Raw genomic sequence first — 16,009 nt, 5'->3', positions numbered from 1 at the left:
CCTTTCAGTGAAAAAAAAATGATGCGGTGCTCTCTAAAATACTTGATAATCCCTATTGACACACACATTTTTTATATTTGCTACAAAGTTTATTATTGGAATGTTCACAAAAAGCTCAATTATTGACTAGAGTAAAATATACAGCATATTTAAGAAACCCACAGTCAGAAAATGACTACCAGTGCCTAATCATTTTGTAATATCTACAGTAATATTGTACAACATGAGTGATCCTTAAAAAAATATGTGATTTATTTTACTGTGCAGAACCTACACAATAATAAATAAAAAGGTTGTTATATTGACGTTTTGTATCTTAACATAAGTTGCTTATATTCTTGTGGAATTCATCCAAAACAAAATAATAACTGGAAACCCTTTGGAACTATAGATTTTTTTTTTTTGTGATGTATTCCTTGAGGTCTTTAATGTTTTGTTTTGTTAAAACATGATTGTAAAGTCCTAATTGGCTCCGTTATAAAATGTTGAATAAATTCACATTAAATATAAACATAATAATAGAGTTCAAAAGATAAAACATGTATCTATTATAACTAATATAATCCTCGCTTTGCCCCTCTTTCTATATCGCTATTCTATTATGTAATTTATACAGGATTCATCTTCTGTTATGTCCTTCAGTTATTTATACACCTATTTCAAAACCACATAATTCATACAGTGCCTATAGAAAATCTACACTCTAAAAAGTAACTTTATAGCCTGAATTAAAATTGAATATTGGATATGTATTGCCCATCAACACATAGCAACCTTTATAGACAAAGTAAAAAAAACATAAAATAAAAACATTTTGCAGCTCGGATTTCACCTATTAATTATTCAAACTCAGTAAGGAATACTTTCTAATCGACTCAATTATCATACAAATACTTTGAATTTCAATGTGTCTGTATGTCAGTCTGGGAGAATGACAGATTTTAAGATAATACGAGGAGTTGTGTGATGCTGATCGGTCACACTTGAGCTAAACATATTTAGCCAAACATGACTGTTACTGTACTCAGTGGTATACCTTCTTGTGCAAAAATCTTTAAAACATCTGTTTTTTCTTTGTTAGTAAGGCGCTGTGTGTAGACTCGTAAGAAAGAAAAAATATAAATAAAATGTCAAGTTTTGTTTTTTTAAAGCAGAGTGCAAAAAGAACAGGCACTTTATCAAAAGTTATCTTGTAGAATGTCTCCTCTCCACAAATACGGCTTTCAATCGTCAGTCTGCTTGCACTTAATTGGAATTGTGTATAAAATCCAGATATAGGAGATAACCATCTAAGTTATACAACTGGTACATGAGCAGTTTGATTATCTTAAACGATTAAGATGACAAATCTTGAACTACACACAATTTGTAATTTCCCCAGTGTATTTGACACAATGTAGCAATGCCTTGCATTCCAGTAACATTTGACAAGATTGTTGAAATTAAAGCAATTATGGTCGAAACCAAAGTCATGTATATTCATATTCTTAGTTGCAGTTTCAGAATATTGTTCCTTCCAACTATGATGCAAAATAAATTATGTTCCACAGTCTAGCTAAAATCCTTTTTTCTATTTTACCTCGTACTCACAGTTGACATTGAATGTTATGATAAAACAGTCTATGACAATAGAATAAATCTTGGTCCCAAGCCATAGAGGTCCCAAGCCATATAAACCAAAGAAAGATATCAAAGTGTCATAACAATGGAACACTATGGCTTGCCAAAATTCCCATTTGTGCGCAGAAATTTACCAAGTGAAAAAAAGCACTTGAATATTGTGATTACTTTAAAAAAAATGAAATCCCAAAAACCGTACAACTTTAATACATTATTTTGTCATCGTAGTCCCAAAAGTTCTGTCCCGCAACTACACACCAGGATCACGTTTTTCCCCCTCCAACAGTTTCTCTTTGGTTGAGTCCAAAGGAACTTCAACCTTCTTCATTTCCATGCTTTTGACCCATGTGTAAGAAGAGGAACCTCCAAGAACCATCATATTACTAGTCCACCACAACATACTTTTCGTGGATGAGTTATAGACCACTGCTAGGACTGTCTGAACACAGGATTTGGCGGTCCCTGACACATTGTGTGTGAGTGGGCTGGTGAACTTGATCTGTAGACCAGTGACATAGCCAATAGCAAACCCAAACACACCCCCAACTGTCATCATGCCCCAAAACTTTAGGTCGCCAAGGCCGCTGAAGCTTGAAATTCGTTGAAACTCTCCAAATATGAGGATTAGCGGAAGAAAGAGGATACAAGCATTGATATTGTTGTAGTAAGACAGCTTCCAGATGTTCCCATCCACAGCAGGCATCACCTTCTTGGTGTATATGGCATTAAGTGAGACACAGGCACTGGCTACAACTCCAAAAAAGACACCCAACCATGAGAGAGAACCTGCTTCACCTTCTTGGTCCACACCAAGCCAGAAACCACCTAAAACAAATAAAAATAGAACAAACCACAGAAGACATATTTAAGTCAACCTCAAGGATATCAAGGATAAGCTACGTGTAATGATACATATTTCACGCTACTTAGATGAGCAAAGGCTTTATAGGTGCAACTGAGGAAAATGGTATGGTAGGTTACAGACACCTTGGGTCCCCTTAGACTGAGTTAACGCGTTTCAGTCTTACTATATTGCATGGGCTATAGGATAACGCTTTCAATTAATAAAAAGTGGTAGCTGACTTACCTAGAATGATTCCACAGCACATAATGGCTTTGAAAGACGTGGTCTGCTTCAAGATAACGTAGGACAGAAGCACATTGAACACAGTAGACAGAGAACGTCCAACGGTGTAGAAAGCTACTCCGACGTATTTGAGGCACAGATTGTTAAATGTTATCATTGAAATAAAGACAACAGACAATGGTAGAACCTCCCTGGAAATCTTCAAGTCAAATTTGACCGAGGGGAAGTCGACCAATCCAGGACACAATTTGGAAAACAATTGCATGACCCAACAGAGCCCCACCGTGACAAAACACTGATAAAATGTCACAAACAAAGGTGCATCCAATTCGTTACTGTCTAGAAGATAATTATTAAGAAAAACCATAGTAATTGAAATGAACCAATAAAGTGATACCACGCCGGCAATTTTTATAGCCCTAAATAAAAATGTCTCTTCGCTACCTTCCACCGTATTAGAGCCAGCGAGTGCCATTCTGAGAATTTTCGAGCGTTTCAGCAGAATCCTGTTCATGGTTGAGAGAAAGAGATCAAATGTAAGTCATAAAAACAGTAACATTAACCTACATGACAACGTAACAACATTTCCTTCGACTTGTCGGATACGCACAACCACGCAAGCACCATCCTCTAACGATATGACAACTTCCGGGACTTATTCTTTTAAGACCCAACGACGAAAATTTGGGATATTCGCAGATCTTTATGCCTTTTTATTATTTATAAAATAAATCACACGATACAATAACAATGCTCGAACCCAATTGTAAAAATTTGGTTATCAAAATTGTTGGTTATCATCAACCTGTAAGGTGCATGCATATGGCACTGTCTGTAAATCGTCTCAGTATGATAGTTTATTTACAAATAGAAGCAATCTAACGCTAATCTTATCGATTAGTGAGTAAATTAATTCGAACAAAATCATGAGTCTACCTTCAAAATTGTAAATCCTTGTCCGTCGACTGCATCCACACACACGCGAATAAGGAAGTAAAATTCGAATTCGCCCTATTGAGAATCCAGTTACACCTTCAATAGGTGTTTGCAGTGTCGCAGACAGCATGGGTTGCCTATTTGCCTATTTGTTGTTTGTCCAGATTTTCTGCCTATGTGGCAGGTTCATCCGGATCTAAACGATGGCCTCCTTTGTTGCTCCAAATAACTTATACTCTTAGTTGCTCTCCCAAGCGTTTTCATAGCCTAGTTTCCATTTGCAGACTAGCTGGTTATGTCCTGTCTGTTTGTAGCTATTTTCACACTATGAACGAATAATGAAACGTAGATTGAAAATGTAGTCTAATACCAACTACATTGATGAAATAGAGTGACTTTTAGACGCCCAATTTGGAACACCAAAAGTTTCGCAACTGCATTTGTTCGGTCATGACCGTACAAAGACATTTGTGGAACGTGTTTTACGTTTTTGGAACCAGTTCTAATTTGCGGGTCGTCCTACATTGTATGCTACAAGCATTATACTTTTGGCCTCGTTTTGAGCCCATACAAAGTGTGGTGTTTCCATAGCAACATCCTGTTTATCCTTTACATTCACACTGTCAAGATGGCAGAGGAGGAGAACACATCGGTGAGTGCCAAAAGTGGATAGACTAGACTGTCTGTCTTGTGAGCACAATGAGCTTGCTGGCTAGTATCACTGTATTAAACCTATTGTCGGAGCAGAGATGGGAAATTGATTGTCAGCAAGCAAAAAAATGTATTCAACATTCGCTGCTGACATTGGCTTGCTACTAGTAAATAGCTAGCTAGCTGTAGCTACTACCAGTACAGCTATTATACTGTAGCTAACTACTGTACCAACAGTAATCCCTTACCTACTAACACATAACGGTAACTACTGTACTAACTGGATAGCATGCTATCTCGCCTCTGTCAAACAAGACGTCGATTCGTAACCTACTGTGTGGTTAAAACATTTAATTTTGCAGTTTTCTAGCTTCTACCTCACTACAGTAGTTACTAAGTAAACAATCACACATAGCTGGGTCGAAGGTTTGCAACAATTAACGTGGCTATCTTATTTAGCTAGCCAGCCAAGCCCAACTAATGTAGATTAGGGTAGTGAGCTAACTAGAGCTAAACTAGCTAATCTTCTAAGAAATCTTCCATTTTGTGAACAGTGCAACTCTCCAGTGGAGGGTGAAGTATAGTAATTTAGCAGACGCTCTTATACAGAGCGTATCCGCTCAGCCATCTCATCTGATTCCCTAGTAATGTATTGACATTGACAGGTATGCTAGGACTAAATGTAGACAAATTGACCGTCCAGAAAGCAACCATGCTTCCTACCAAGTGTTTTCCATGCAAATACATAGTTAAACTGGAGTTTAAGAAGTTCATTGTCTACCCGAATGGTTTGTACCAGGTTGCCTATATATGGTGTCCCTGTCCCACTGCAATAAAAAAAATACTACTTTTTTATAGCTCCCAATGGCCACTGAACCCAAAAAGCGAAGGGCCCCTAAAGGTAAGTTGGCTGAAACATGAGCTAAGTAGACAGAGTAGACACAACTTTTTGTTGCGAACGTGTGAATGTTATACTCTAGGCTTGCATGTGTTAGGCTTTGCGATGACCCCTATGATTTTATTTTAGCCCTAGCATCCGTAGTTAGCCATATACATTGTCATAGAAGTAAGTTTAACATTTCTACAAAAAAAATCCACAATTGTATTGCACGAAATGCACTTATCCTGACAAAAGTATTGGTACATCTGACCATCACACCTACTGTATTTTCCGGACTATAAATCACACTTTTTTAATAGTTTGGCTGGTCCTGCGACTTATAGTCAGGTGCGACTTATATATAAAAATATATATAATTTAACATGTTTTTAAATGTTTATTCATACTGACTGACATGAACCAACGTGTAAACATTACCGTCTACAGCCGTGGAATGAGATCCGGAGCTTGGTGAACTTGCTTATTGTGTAGTTGAATAACTTGCCTATCCAGATTACATGTCTGTTCTTGGTCTTGGATTTTGTGAAATACATTTAGAAATAAATGCGACTTATAGTCCAGTGCGACTTATATGTTTTTTTCCTCTTCATGATGCATTTTTTGACTGATGCGACTTATATTCTGGAAAGTACGGTATATGAGTTTCTTGTACCCCTCATTCCAAAACTACAGGCAATATGGAGTTGCCCCCCTCTCCCATGTGGCTATAACAGTTGCCTCTCTTCTCGGAATGCTAGCCACAAGATTTGTATCGATATTTATGGGATGTCATAAAAGGTCATGTAGGTGTTGTGTCCCAATACTTTTGTTTATATAGTGTATCATACATCTAGCATCCCACCGTTTCAACATACTTCTGCTGTTTTCAAAATACAGCGTTTCCACCAGAGGGCACCCTCAACCTTTCCCTGCAAGCAGTAATCATGTTGCTTAATCCAGCATAAAAAAATGAACTAGAGTATAATATTGCATATCAATGAATACACCTTTACACCCTATGTGTTGCCAGTATGTGAGAGTACAAAGTCAAATACTATTGGGAAAGATTGGTGCTGTTGGAATTAACCCATGTCCAACTTGGAAATTAATTTAAGTCTGTTGTCTCCCTTCAGGCAGTTGAAACCTAAAATGCTGTAAATATGAGGAAAGCACCTAATTTCAAATGTTACCTTTCTACAGTCCCTTTATACATATTTTTCCATGATGTGGCAAGTTGTGGATTTGCGCCATACCTTTTCATTTCATCAGCCGTTTCTTAATTGTTCTGTTCTAAATGTATCATCTGTGCCAGATTGTTACTGTGAACAGAATGGCCAATTCAACTATTGCCTTAGCTAGGTCACACACAGAGAGAAATTCAACATGTTGGGGATAGAACCTTCTACAAAGCTATATTTTGGGAGGTTTCATGCTGGGTTGCAACTTACGTGTCGCTATATCCCCTTTATTGTTATTGGAAGACTTGTCACACATGAATCCCCCTCTCTTCTCCAAGGCTGCCCAGCTTTGTAAATTAGGACTTTAAGTGCCACAGGGCCCAGCTGAAACCTAGAGACAAGAATATTATTGCTGTCTCAGCAGGAGGAAAGCGGATTAAGTCTACAAATAGGGACATTGCAATTCTGATGTGCCAAATATGAGAAAAGCACTTTTCCTACTCTGTGTTGGGGTTGGAGAGGATCAGCATCCTTTTACAGTTTTTGCTGCAAGACACTGGATCCCAGCCTTAAGGCCTGGGAGATCAAAACAGAGGGGAGCTTTAGTGTAAATCATAGCCTTTGTAAAGGCAGTACATCAGCTAACATCCTAATATCAGCATCTGACTCAACTATAGTTTCAGTTTTGTTTCATATTGGCACAGTATCTAATGTCTCTCCCACAGGTAGAACCAAGATAACACTGATTACTGAAATCAAAGTCACTATTTTGAGTGTGTGCTTGAATGCAATACTGTGTTCTCCCTGAATAAAGACTAGAAAAATCGTTCAGTGTATGGTGTGACTCTTGAGGTTTCCTGACCTTATGAGAGCAACCTTTTGTATTCAGTTGCCTGTTCTATTCAATATGTCTTTCTGTCTTTAGCATATCAAAAGCCCCTGTGGTGCTGCATTGAGAATTAAGCTTGTAATAGAAGGGTTACCTGGGCAACTTGGAGCATATCTTAACCTTGTGCAGACTCCAAAAGAGATACTCCTTGTCTTTATCAATTAGTTATGCTATTACTAAGATTCTGTGAATGTAGCTAACGTATGCTATTATAATTAAATTGGAGGAATGGAAGTAAATCTTTCCTCCCAGTAGCCTATTTGTCCACAAAAGGTTAAATGTATATCAGTTACCCATACAAAGACAGGTATTACAGTTTCAGAAGTTGATATATATTAACAGCATTGTTAGCGTGGCTACATTCAGTTGAATTATTCGAATTGAAGAACATGTTCTCAACTATTTTATTGTGAAAATGATACAGTAGGCCATATTAACTTGAATGTGAATGGACCTTTACGTTAAAAAGCTCAGTTTTAGGTTTGAAAAAATATATTCCCCCCCCAAAAAAGAATTAATTCTCTGTCTCTTCTCAGCTCCAGAATTTCCAATTCTGGAAAGGAGGAACTGGCTCATCCACCTGCACTACATTAGAAAGGACTATGAGACCTGCAAGGTAGGCTCCCCTGCAGGCTCTCCTGATCCCTGTGTCATTCCATGGTCACCCCCTTGATGTGTTTCGTGTCGAACTGACCCTCCAGCCCTACCAGACAGACAGTGTGTGATCAATGGATACTTGGCATCAATGGGTCCCTCCTCCTTAGTCACAAGGGCAGTTCTATCTCAGTGTAGTCTAATGAGGTGGGCTGCTGTGAGAATGGGGATGTAATAACCAGTTTCAAACAGACACTATCAATCATTAAAACATACCATGGCATTTATCTTTACCTTGTTCATCAGCCGTTCCTGGTATTTCTGTACACGAATAGTTTGAGGGGTTGAAGTAAACAAAGTAACTATGACTTTCATTATATTTGGTATAGTAAAATGCGGATTCCAAAACCTAGGTCTCACAAATTATATCGATTATTTCAGACCTGTGCTAGGATAACAATCTTGCATTCTGTGTGTTTACCAAAGGCGATCATTAAAGACCAGCTCCAGGAGACCCATGGCATGTGTGAATATGCCATATATGTTCAAGGTAAAACACAGACCATCCATGTAGAATTATCAGCATTCAACACAGCATTCAACAGTTGCACTTAAAGATAAGAGTATAAACCACTACTCCAAGCTCTATCTCCCTATATCACATGCTATGATTTACAGTGTGTTTGTGTAAGTATTTGTGCAAATAAAAAGCCTATTTTTCTTTTTTACTAAAGCACTAATCTTACGCCTGGAGGGGCAGATCCAGCAGTCCCTTGAGCTGTTCCAGAGTTGTTCCATTCTCAATCCCACCAGTCCTGACAACCTCAAACAAGTAGCCAGATCACTGTGAGCATCCTCACCCCCCCCCCCCAACACACACACACACATCCCCTATGCTTGGATCACAAACTAAGACAGCAAATTAGAACAATGACAATGATTATTAGTGCACACAAGTTTTTTCTAAATATTTAAGGAGGCCCATTCGCCCTCCAATGTGTCTCTTCTTTTGGTTAATACATTGCAGTCATTTTGTAGGTTGTACCATGTTTTGGCCCTGTCACTTGAAGAAGTTTGTTCCTTTAGGCTCATATTTTGTTGGGTTGGCCATTTCCAGGTTTCTGCTGGGTAAGCACAAGGCAGCCATTGAGGTTTATCATGAAGCTGGACGCTTAAATGACAAGGACTGGGTAAGAGAAATGGGCTACTCACTGCATGTTCTGTGGTCAGACTACGTGGTTTATTTGATATGTTGTTTTACACAGGAGGTCAACCACAATCTGGGGGTTTGCTATTCCTTCATTAAAGACTTCAAAAACGTAAGTATTAAGTGGTGGTTGATTAGTAGCACTGGTGCACATTCAAGTCATGAGAATTAACAGCTTCAAGTTTGTGGGCATGCTTAAAGAAAGGACCTCTACTAGAGAACTAAGTTATCTGCAGATGTATATTAGCAGATGTGTCTTGGGTCCTAGGCAGAAGAGAAGTTGAACTTGGCGCTGCAATTAAATAAACATGACAAGACTTTCATGATGTTGGGAAAGGTACACCTGCTAGCTGGTGACACAGACAAGGCCATTGAGGTGTACAAGAATGCAGTGGAGTAAGTATAAGTTTGGAAAATGTACATAAATACATGAAAAGCTATTGCATTTCGTGACGTGAGATATCCTATCTACACCGTCTTCACACTATTCTAATGCTCTTTTACTTAATTCCAGTACAGCTAATTTCAGTAACTTCTCCCCAGGCAATATTTTAGTATGTCACCCATGACCTTGTTTTAAAACAATATAAAAGTTATTGTTTGACTTTAAATATTTAGGCCAATGGAGTACAAAAACTGTCTTTGTGCTCGTTATTGCCACCTCATGTTGAGACAAACTGAATTAATCAAGTCTTTCAGTGCAAGGGTTGATTTTAATGAGACAAACCACTGAGAACATATACACAATTCTCTCTCTCTCTCTCTCTCTCTCTCTCTCTCTCTCTCTCTCTCTCTCGCTCTCTCTCTATCTCTCTCTCTCTCTCTCTCTCTCTCTCTCTCTCTCTCTCTCTGCTAAATCATCCCCTCCAGTCACTATTAATACTTAGCAATTGTGCTGATTCGAGACCATTAAATATTCAGATTATCCAAATTTGTACAATTCCTCTACACTAATGCCACTATGCTTAATTCTTTGCAATGGAAGGTTACGTTTCACATGAAATGTCTACTTCTTTCATTTCTTAGGTACTGCCCTGAAAATACTGACTTGCTGACAACTCTTGGACTGTTGTATCTGCAAGTAAGTCACTGACAGCACAGCAGTATGAATATATTTCAAGTAAAATGTCCTGAAATGACAACATTTTCATAAACATGGAGTTTATTCATGACTGAAACTGAAATTTCAAATTTCTTAGTGTAACTCCTGTATTGACCATTTTTACAATTTACCAGCTTGGGAAATATCAGAAAGCATTTGAGCATCTCGGAAACGCCCTGACCTATGACCCGAACAACTATACGGTAGGTTGGCAGCACTAGTTTTACACCAGAACACAATGCTGATGATGCTTTTTCTGTTGATGGTTCATACTCCTATGTGTATATATGTTCTTCCAAGGCCATCTTAGCTGCTGGTAGTATGATGCAGACCCACGGCGATTTTGACGTGGCCATGAACAAGTATCGCGTGGCAGCCTACTCTGTCCCTGAGAGCCCTCCCCTCTGGAACAATATTGGCATGTGCTTCTTTGGCAAGAAGAAATACGTTGCAGTGAGTAGTGCTCTACTGATAATCAGCACCGTATCTAATACTGCATCCCCAAAATGCTGTCATTGTCCTTAGCTACATTGTCTGGTCGATCAGAGGTCAGACCATGTTTGGAATACTTTAATGCTTTAATTAAAGTCACAGATGGATAACTTGTCACATACGGGTAATGTTTCCTGCTTTTAGACTGTTATATTGATTATTTGTGCTGTGCAGTCTTCAAGCCATTACCCTACATTGTATTATATTACGGTAAAACTCATTTACAAAATTAACCCAGATGATATTTTCCACCTCCTCTGTCCAGGCCATCAGCTGTCTGAAGCGAGCCCACTACTTGTCTCCATTCGACTGGAAGGTGCTTTACAACCTGGGTCTGGTGCACCTGACCATGCAGCAGTACGCCTCTGCCTTTCATTTCCTCAGCGCCGCCACAAACCTGCACCCACGCCTGGGAGAGCTCTATATGCTGCTGGCTGGTAAACATGTCAGAAACACTGGTTTAGATGAGTGGGATTGTGATTTGTGAAAAAATCTAAACTCAAAGCTTTTTAAGTATGCATCGTTTTCCTCGAAACATGTCATAACAAGGTTCTTAACCGATCATGCTTAAAAAGGCTAACACTTAGACGATAACTTGTATGATTTCTAGTTGGCAATGATATGTATGACTATTTTGATCTAATTCTCCAACAGTGGCTCTGACCAATCTGGATGACGTGGAGAACGCCACACGGTCCTACGAGCAAGCGGTAGCTCTAGACGAGTGAGTTTCCCCCCGTTGAACTCCCCCATTCAGTTTGATCTTCCATCAGTCCCTGTCAATATCACCCAAAACGGGTCATTTAATGTCAATTATTGAGTGGGTGTCTGCTGTGATCAGTGTCCTCCTCATCCTCTCCTTCTCAGGTCCAATCCGTTGGTCAATCTAAACTTTGCCATCCTGCTCTACAATCATGGTGACAAGAAGGCAGCCTTGGAGCAGTACCAGGAAATGGAAAGGAAAGTCAACCTACTGAAAGACAGCAACACCGATTTTGATCCGGAGGTAGCATTACACACAGTTACAGTCTTTAAGCTACTACTATATGCTATGCTTTGACCGTTGTTGCTCTGAAGAGAGAATATTTTCTCAGTCAATTTACCTGGTAAGGGAAGTAAAGCCCAAAGAGTCACATGCTTATCGTGCTTCATAATACCGAAGCTCCAGCTTAAGTTTTAGGTGATGTGTGATTCAATTATATAATCGTCCTTATCATTTTAAGTGTATGACATTTGTTATCACTCCATTGAAGATTTGGTAAAGAGTTTCCTTAGACGTCAGAGTCTTTCTCCACGGCCCTGGTGGCTCATTGGGTAAGAGTATACCGATAAGGCTCAGGCCTTAATGCCGGGGCCCGGGTTTGATCCTGATGAAGGAAACCATTTTTTGAGTTCCCAACACCTCCATTCTGTATTCCTTCTAAGCTAATGGACATGGCTCAGAAGATGGCGACTGCCCTGCAGGTGGGTGAGAGCATGGTGTGGACCAAACCTGCCAAGGATTCCAAGTCCAACAAGACCTCTGGCTCCTCCGCCAAGGCACCCAGCTCCCAGCAGCCACTAGGCACCAACCAGGCTCTGGGCCAGGCCATGTCCTCCGCTGCCAGCTTCAACAAGAGCATACAGCTTCCAACAGGTATAGTACTACTGGGCTCATAGTGGAGGCATCATTCACAAACGTTGAAGATCCTAACCTTAACCCTAACCAGCGCTTCATAATGAGGGGTCACTCAATTTATGTTCCACTTACTTAATAAACTTGAACTGTCCTGTAAAAACAAGTAAAAGTTGTGTAAATCAAGGGTTCTGATTGTAATCCATGGCTTGTACAGGAACCCCCCCCAAGCCCACATCCCTGCCCCTGGAGCCGGAACCAGATGTGGAGGCTGCCCCCAGCCCGCCCAGCATCACCCCCGGCTCCCCTGATGCCGAAGAAGCCGAACCTCCCCCCAAATCCAAAACTAGCAAGAGTAAGTCTAAGGCGGAAGTGAATTAGCCAAGATAGCCAACCTTCCTCGGTCACCACAGCTTTGCACTGTGATAGCTCAATAGCTACTGAATGTTACTGAAGAGGCATACAAAACTTAGGGATTATATCATGAGAAGTTAGTTGAAAGTCTTTAGGCACATGTTGGTACAGAAGTCGGTACATGTGAGGTTGTTTTCTCTATACCATACATTTTACAAATTGGAAAAGTACATTGCAGACCAAAGCCTGGCAGCTCAAAGAGGTTTCACAAAATGTTTTGAGACGTTTTCCATCTGTTTGAAGATATCCATCACCACGCTGTCAACTACAGTATAAAGTATTACTTTTCCAATTTGTTTGCTGAGAGTAGCTAAAGTAGGTTGTCATTCATCCCTTGACTTTCTTCTTTCAATATCTTAACATGACAATCATAAGTAAGATGAGGACATGTAAGAGGATTCTATTCTACAGGCAGCTGCTCAATGTTGGATGTGAATAGTGCTGCTTTACTCTTGCTTTTATGTATTGGCAGTTTTATGTAGATATGTATTTATGTAGAAAAATAAAGTATTAAGATTAAATATCTTAATTAATTTATAGTCACAATAAGTTGTCTGTAATTTCTTCTTTGCTACATTCAGATTGAGTGCTTTGCTGAAATGGGCCACTATGGTGCAGTGTTGTATTAAAACTGCCATGTAAATCTGGTTTCTAACGTGATGCAGGCTAAGCAAAACCTAACCTAAGATCTCAGTTAACTCCCAGTTAAATCGTATTCAATCTGTGTGATCCACAGACAACTATGACTATCAGAGATGTTGAATTTGACATCATATTTTGAGTATTTGTGATCATTCAGTTACATTTATTGGGAGGAATCAGAGGCAGATGAAAAGTGTTGTGTACATAAATTGTCCAGGATTTGAGAACATGTGATGGTTATTGGTTATTACTTAAAGTTTTGGGCAAAATCTTCAAAATCAGATCAAATAGATTCATTTTTTCCCTTTTTCCATATATTTCTTGAGCTGTGGCATACTTTGCTTTCCAGCTCCTTCAATTGACAACCCCCAAGCTCCCCAAATCTCCCAGCTTTAATTTCAAGCCCTATGAAAGTTTAGATATCTGTAATTCAAAAAATAGGAGTCAGTGACTCTAATTCCAAGTGAATAAAAATGTTACTGAATAACTGAATAGCCTTTCCGAATACTGGTTGAAATATTTTTCTGTCATTAAATCGGATAATGTATTATTATCAGAGTTATTGGTATTGGTATTTATTATGATAATATAATGACTGATTACAGAGATTGCTGCCTAGTATTATGTAATTATGGATTGATTACACAAATGCCACAGCATTTATTCCTTGGGTCCAGGCCCAAAGTGCTTTTTTATTAACTACACCTCCCCTAAATGAAGTCACGGAGCAAGAGATCTTTTCAGTGTTCCACTTGGTGCTCAGGCAGAGCCAGAAACCCCTGCAGACCTCATGGGTTCCCTTTAATGAGATGGACGACCTTGCACAAATTCACCTTTTGTCGTCGGAAATTACTGTTATTTTGGCAATAAGCTTTCATATACTGTTAGTGTGAATGGAAAAATGCTAAGAACAACTCACTGCTAACCCTCTTGGAGGTCTGGAAATAAGGTGAAATTGAGTTGAATATGTTTGAAACATGAAGGGAAGTACAGGTGCTTTTCATCATTAGACAGACGGTTATCATTAAACAGCGCAATGTAAAGTTACTGTCTGTACCTTCAGTAGGCTACTGCTCCAGTTAGTCTTGTTTCAGGCTAGTGGGCTAAACACAAACCGGTCTTTGCAGTAAGAAGGCAATCAATGGATTAGAGCGGTGCAGTTGAATACCCTGATAGAGGTAAGCCTCACATCCACACTGTCTTGAGGTGGAGTTTCACATAATTAATCTGTCTAGCCACACTGGCTTTACCCCATCTTTCACCATGACACTAATAATGCCTAATTATATAATGTTGTAAAATCTTGGCTGGTGTTTAAACATGTAATTTAGGTAGCTTAATGGCGCATATAATGTATTTTCCTTTTTTATCGCCAGTTTTTTCTCCTGCAGAACTGGGAAGCGAGGCTTTGCATCTTAATCAAGCTACTTGATTAAAGAAAGGTTGTTTTGGTAGTTGTTTACTCACTGCAATGTCTATCATAAAAAATATATATCAAGTCTACTCAAAGACCCCCTGCTAGCTACTCGGCAGAGCAGCTTATCCGCGTGTTCTCCCCCCTCTGCTCTCACCGCATCTCATCTCCATGTGTCAGCAGCAAGCTGCGAGCGACAGTCACAAATAATAGCCAAGTTTAGATAGCCAGCATCTCTGGGATGAAAGACAGATTCATTAGAGAACTACAGTAGTTTTCAACAACATTTGACTTTTAATTAGTTTTTCACCTAGCCTACTCACTTTAATCTGAATTCTGTATATATTGTGTGTGTGTCTGTGTGTTGATAGCCTAAATATAGAATTAGCAAGACACATTGCCACTGTCGTTGCACTTTGATGGTTGCAAGGTAACTATCGGCAATAGTTAGTAGAGGGGTTACATGACAAAAATCAAGAAAGATCAAATGATCTGCCAACTGTCCTTTTGTGTACCTAATGATATTCAAGGCAGTGATTCACTGTCCCAGAACGCCTTCAATGTCACCTTAGCTTGAAGTCCCCAATACTGCTTTAATCTTCTTTTTTTTTTCTTTCAAATTGGCCCAATGGGTCCTGCTTCTTATTACTGGGGATTATCCTCTCTGGCAGTTTAAATGGGAAACTGTTATAATAATAATAATTTCATCAATATGTAGATTATAAAGATAGAACAAAAAATTTAGTATGGGGACCATGATTTGAGGCTCAGCGGGTAATTTTTTTAAACTGTAAAGTTCCACTTTATTTGAACTCTTAAAGTTTGAAGTGTGTATTGTCAAGGCCTTGGATATGGATAGTCATCATCTTCATAAGAAACATGCAGCTGCGTGCAACTGCTCTAGTCATGGATGTTGTTCTTGATGAAATGATGTCCATGCCCAGCAGTGTCGAACTTTAAAATTGACATTTATCTGATGCTTTCAGATCTCAAAAGCTGTGGTTTTGTATTCGTATGCATTCATGCATATCTGCATGTGGCAAGCATACAAAACCAACATATTTTCATTTACATGTACTTTGAGAAAGTGTGGGTATGTTTGGCAAGAGAGCAAGAAACCTAAGATTTCCAAGAATCTCCTTGTCTGGATACCTGTTTTGGTTGAATTTCAGGCTGTGAGTTTTGTCATCCAAGGAAAGTGTAGAGTAAACATTAGCAATCTTCCCCAATCCAATAATGAGGATATGATACTCATAACAAAAGCCCCCTTGCACTTTCTCTCTCTTTC

At 39.1% G+C, this 16,009-nt stretch overlaps 2 protein-coding genes across 4 annotated transcripts; one reads left to right on the top strand and one right to left on the bottom strand.

The window, feature by feature from the left end:
- Positions 1-67: 67 nt before the first annotated feature.
- On the bottom strand, positions 68-3,987 carry slc35c1 (solute carrier family 35 member C1). 2 transcript variants are annotated; one of them, XM_084682229.1, is made up of 3 exons: positions 3,644-3,987; positions 2,708-3,213; positions 68-2,445 (listed from the first exon to the last, which is right to left on the bottom strand). In XM_084682229.1, exons 2-3 carry the CDS (start codon positions 3,180-3,182, stop codon positions 1,871-1,873), a joined length of 1,050 nt encoding a protein of 349 aa, XP_084538355.1. In that variant the 5' UTR covers positions 3,183-3,213; positions 3,644-3,987; the 3' UTR covers positions 68-1,870. The 2 variants fall into 2 exon arrangements, with proteins under 2 accessions (XP_084538355.1, XP_084538354.1); XM_084682228.1 differs by lacking the exon at positions 3,644-3,987 and having other exon boundaries at positions 2,708-3,620.
- A 157-nt stretch (positions 3,988-4,144) lies between these two features.
- Positions 4,145-13,576, top strand: bbs4 (Bardet-Biedl syndrome 4). 2 transcript variants are annotated; one of them, XM_084682226.1, is made up of 16 exons: positions 4,145-4,295; positions 5,153-5,195; positions 7,778-7,857; positions 8,322-8,385; positions 8,570-8,681; positions 8,953-9,025; positions 9,101-9,154; positions 9,311-9,438; positions 10,069-10,123; positions 10,279-10,347; positions 10,445-10,597; positions 10,902-11,073; positions 11,291-11,360; positions 11,504-11,642; positions 12,062-12,272; positions 12,469-13,576. In XM_084682226.1, exons 1-16 carry the CDS (start codon positions 4,272-4,274, stop codon positions 12,630-12,632), a joined length of 1,611 nt encoding a protein of 536 aa, XP_084538352.1. In that variant the 5' UTR covers positions 4,145-4,271; the 3' UTR covers positions 12,633-13,576. The 2 variants fall into 2 exon arrangements, with proteins under 2 accessions (XP_084538352.1, XP_084538353.1); XM_084682227.1 differs by lacking the exon at positions 5,153-5,195 and having other exon boundaries at positions 4,199-4,295.
- Positions 13,577-16,009: the final 2,433 nt, after the last annotated feature.

The sequence above is a fragment of the Hypomesus nipponensis genome, chromosome 19, assembly GCF_054491055.1.
Source record: "Hypomesus nipponensis isolate SF chromosome 19, ASM5449105v1, whole genome shotgun sequence".
NCBI classification, from domain to species: Eukaryota; Metazoa; Chordata; class Actinopteri; order Osmeriformes; family Osmeridae; genus Hypomesus; species Hypomesus nipponensis.
The sequence above is the reverse complement of the archived record's forward strand: the minus strand, read 5'-3'. Positions and strand labels throughout refer to the sequence as shown.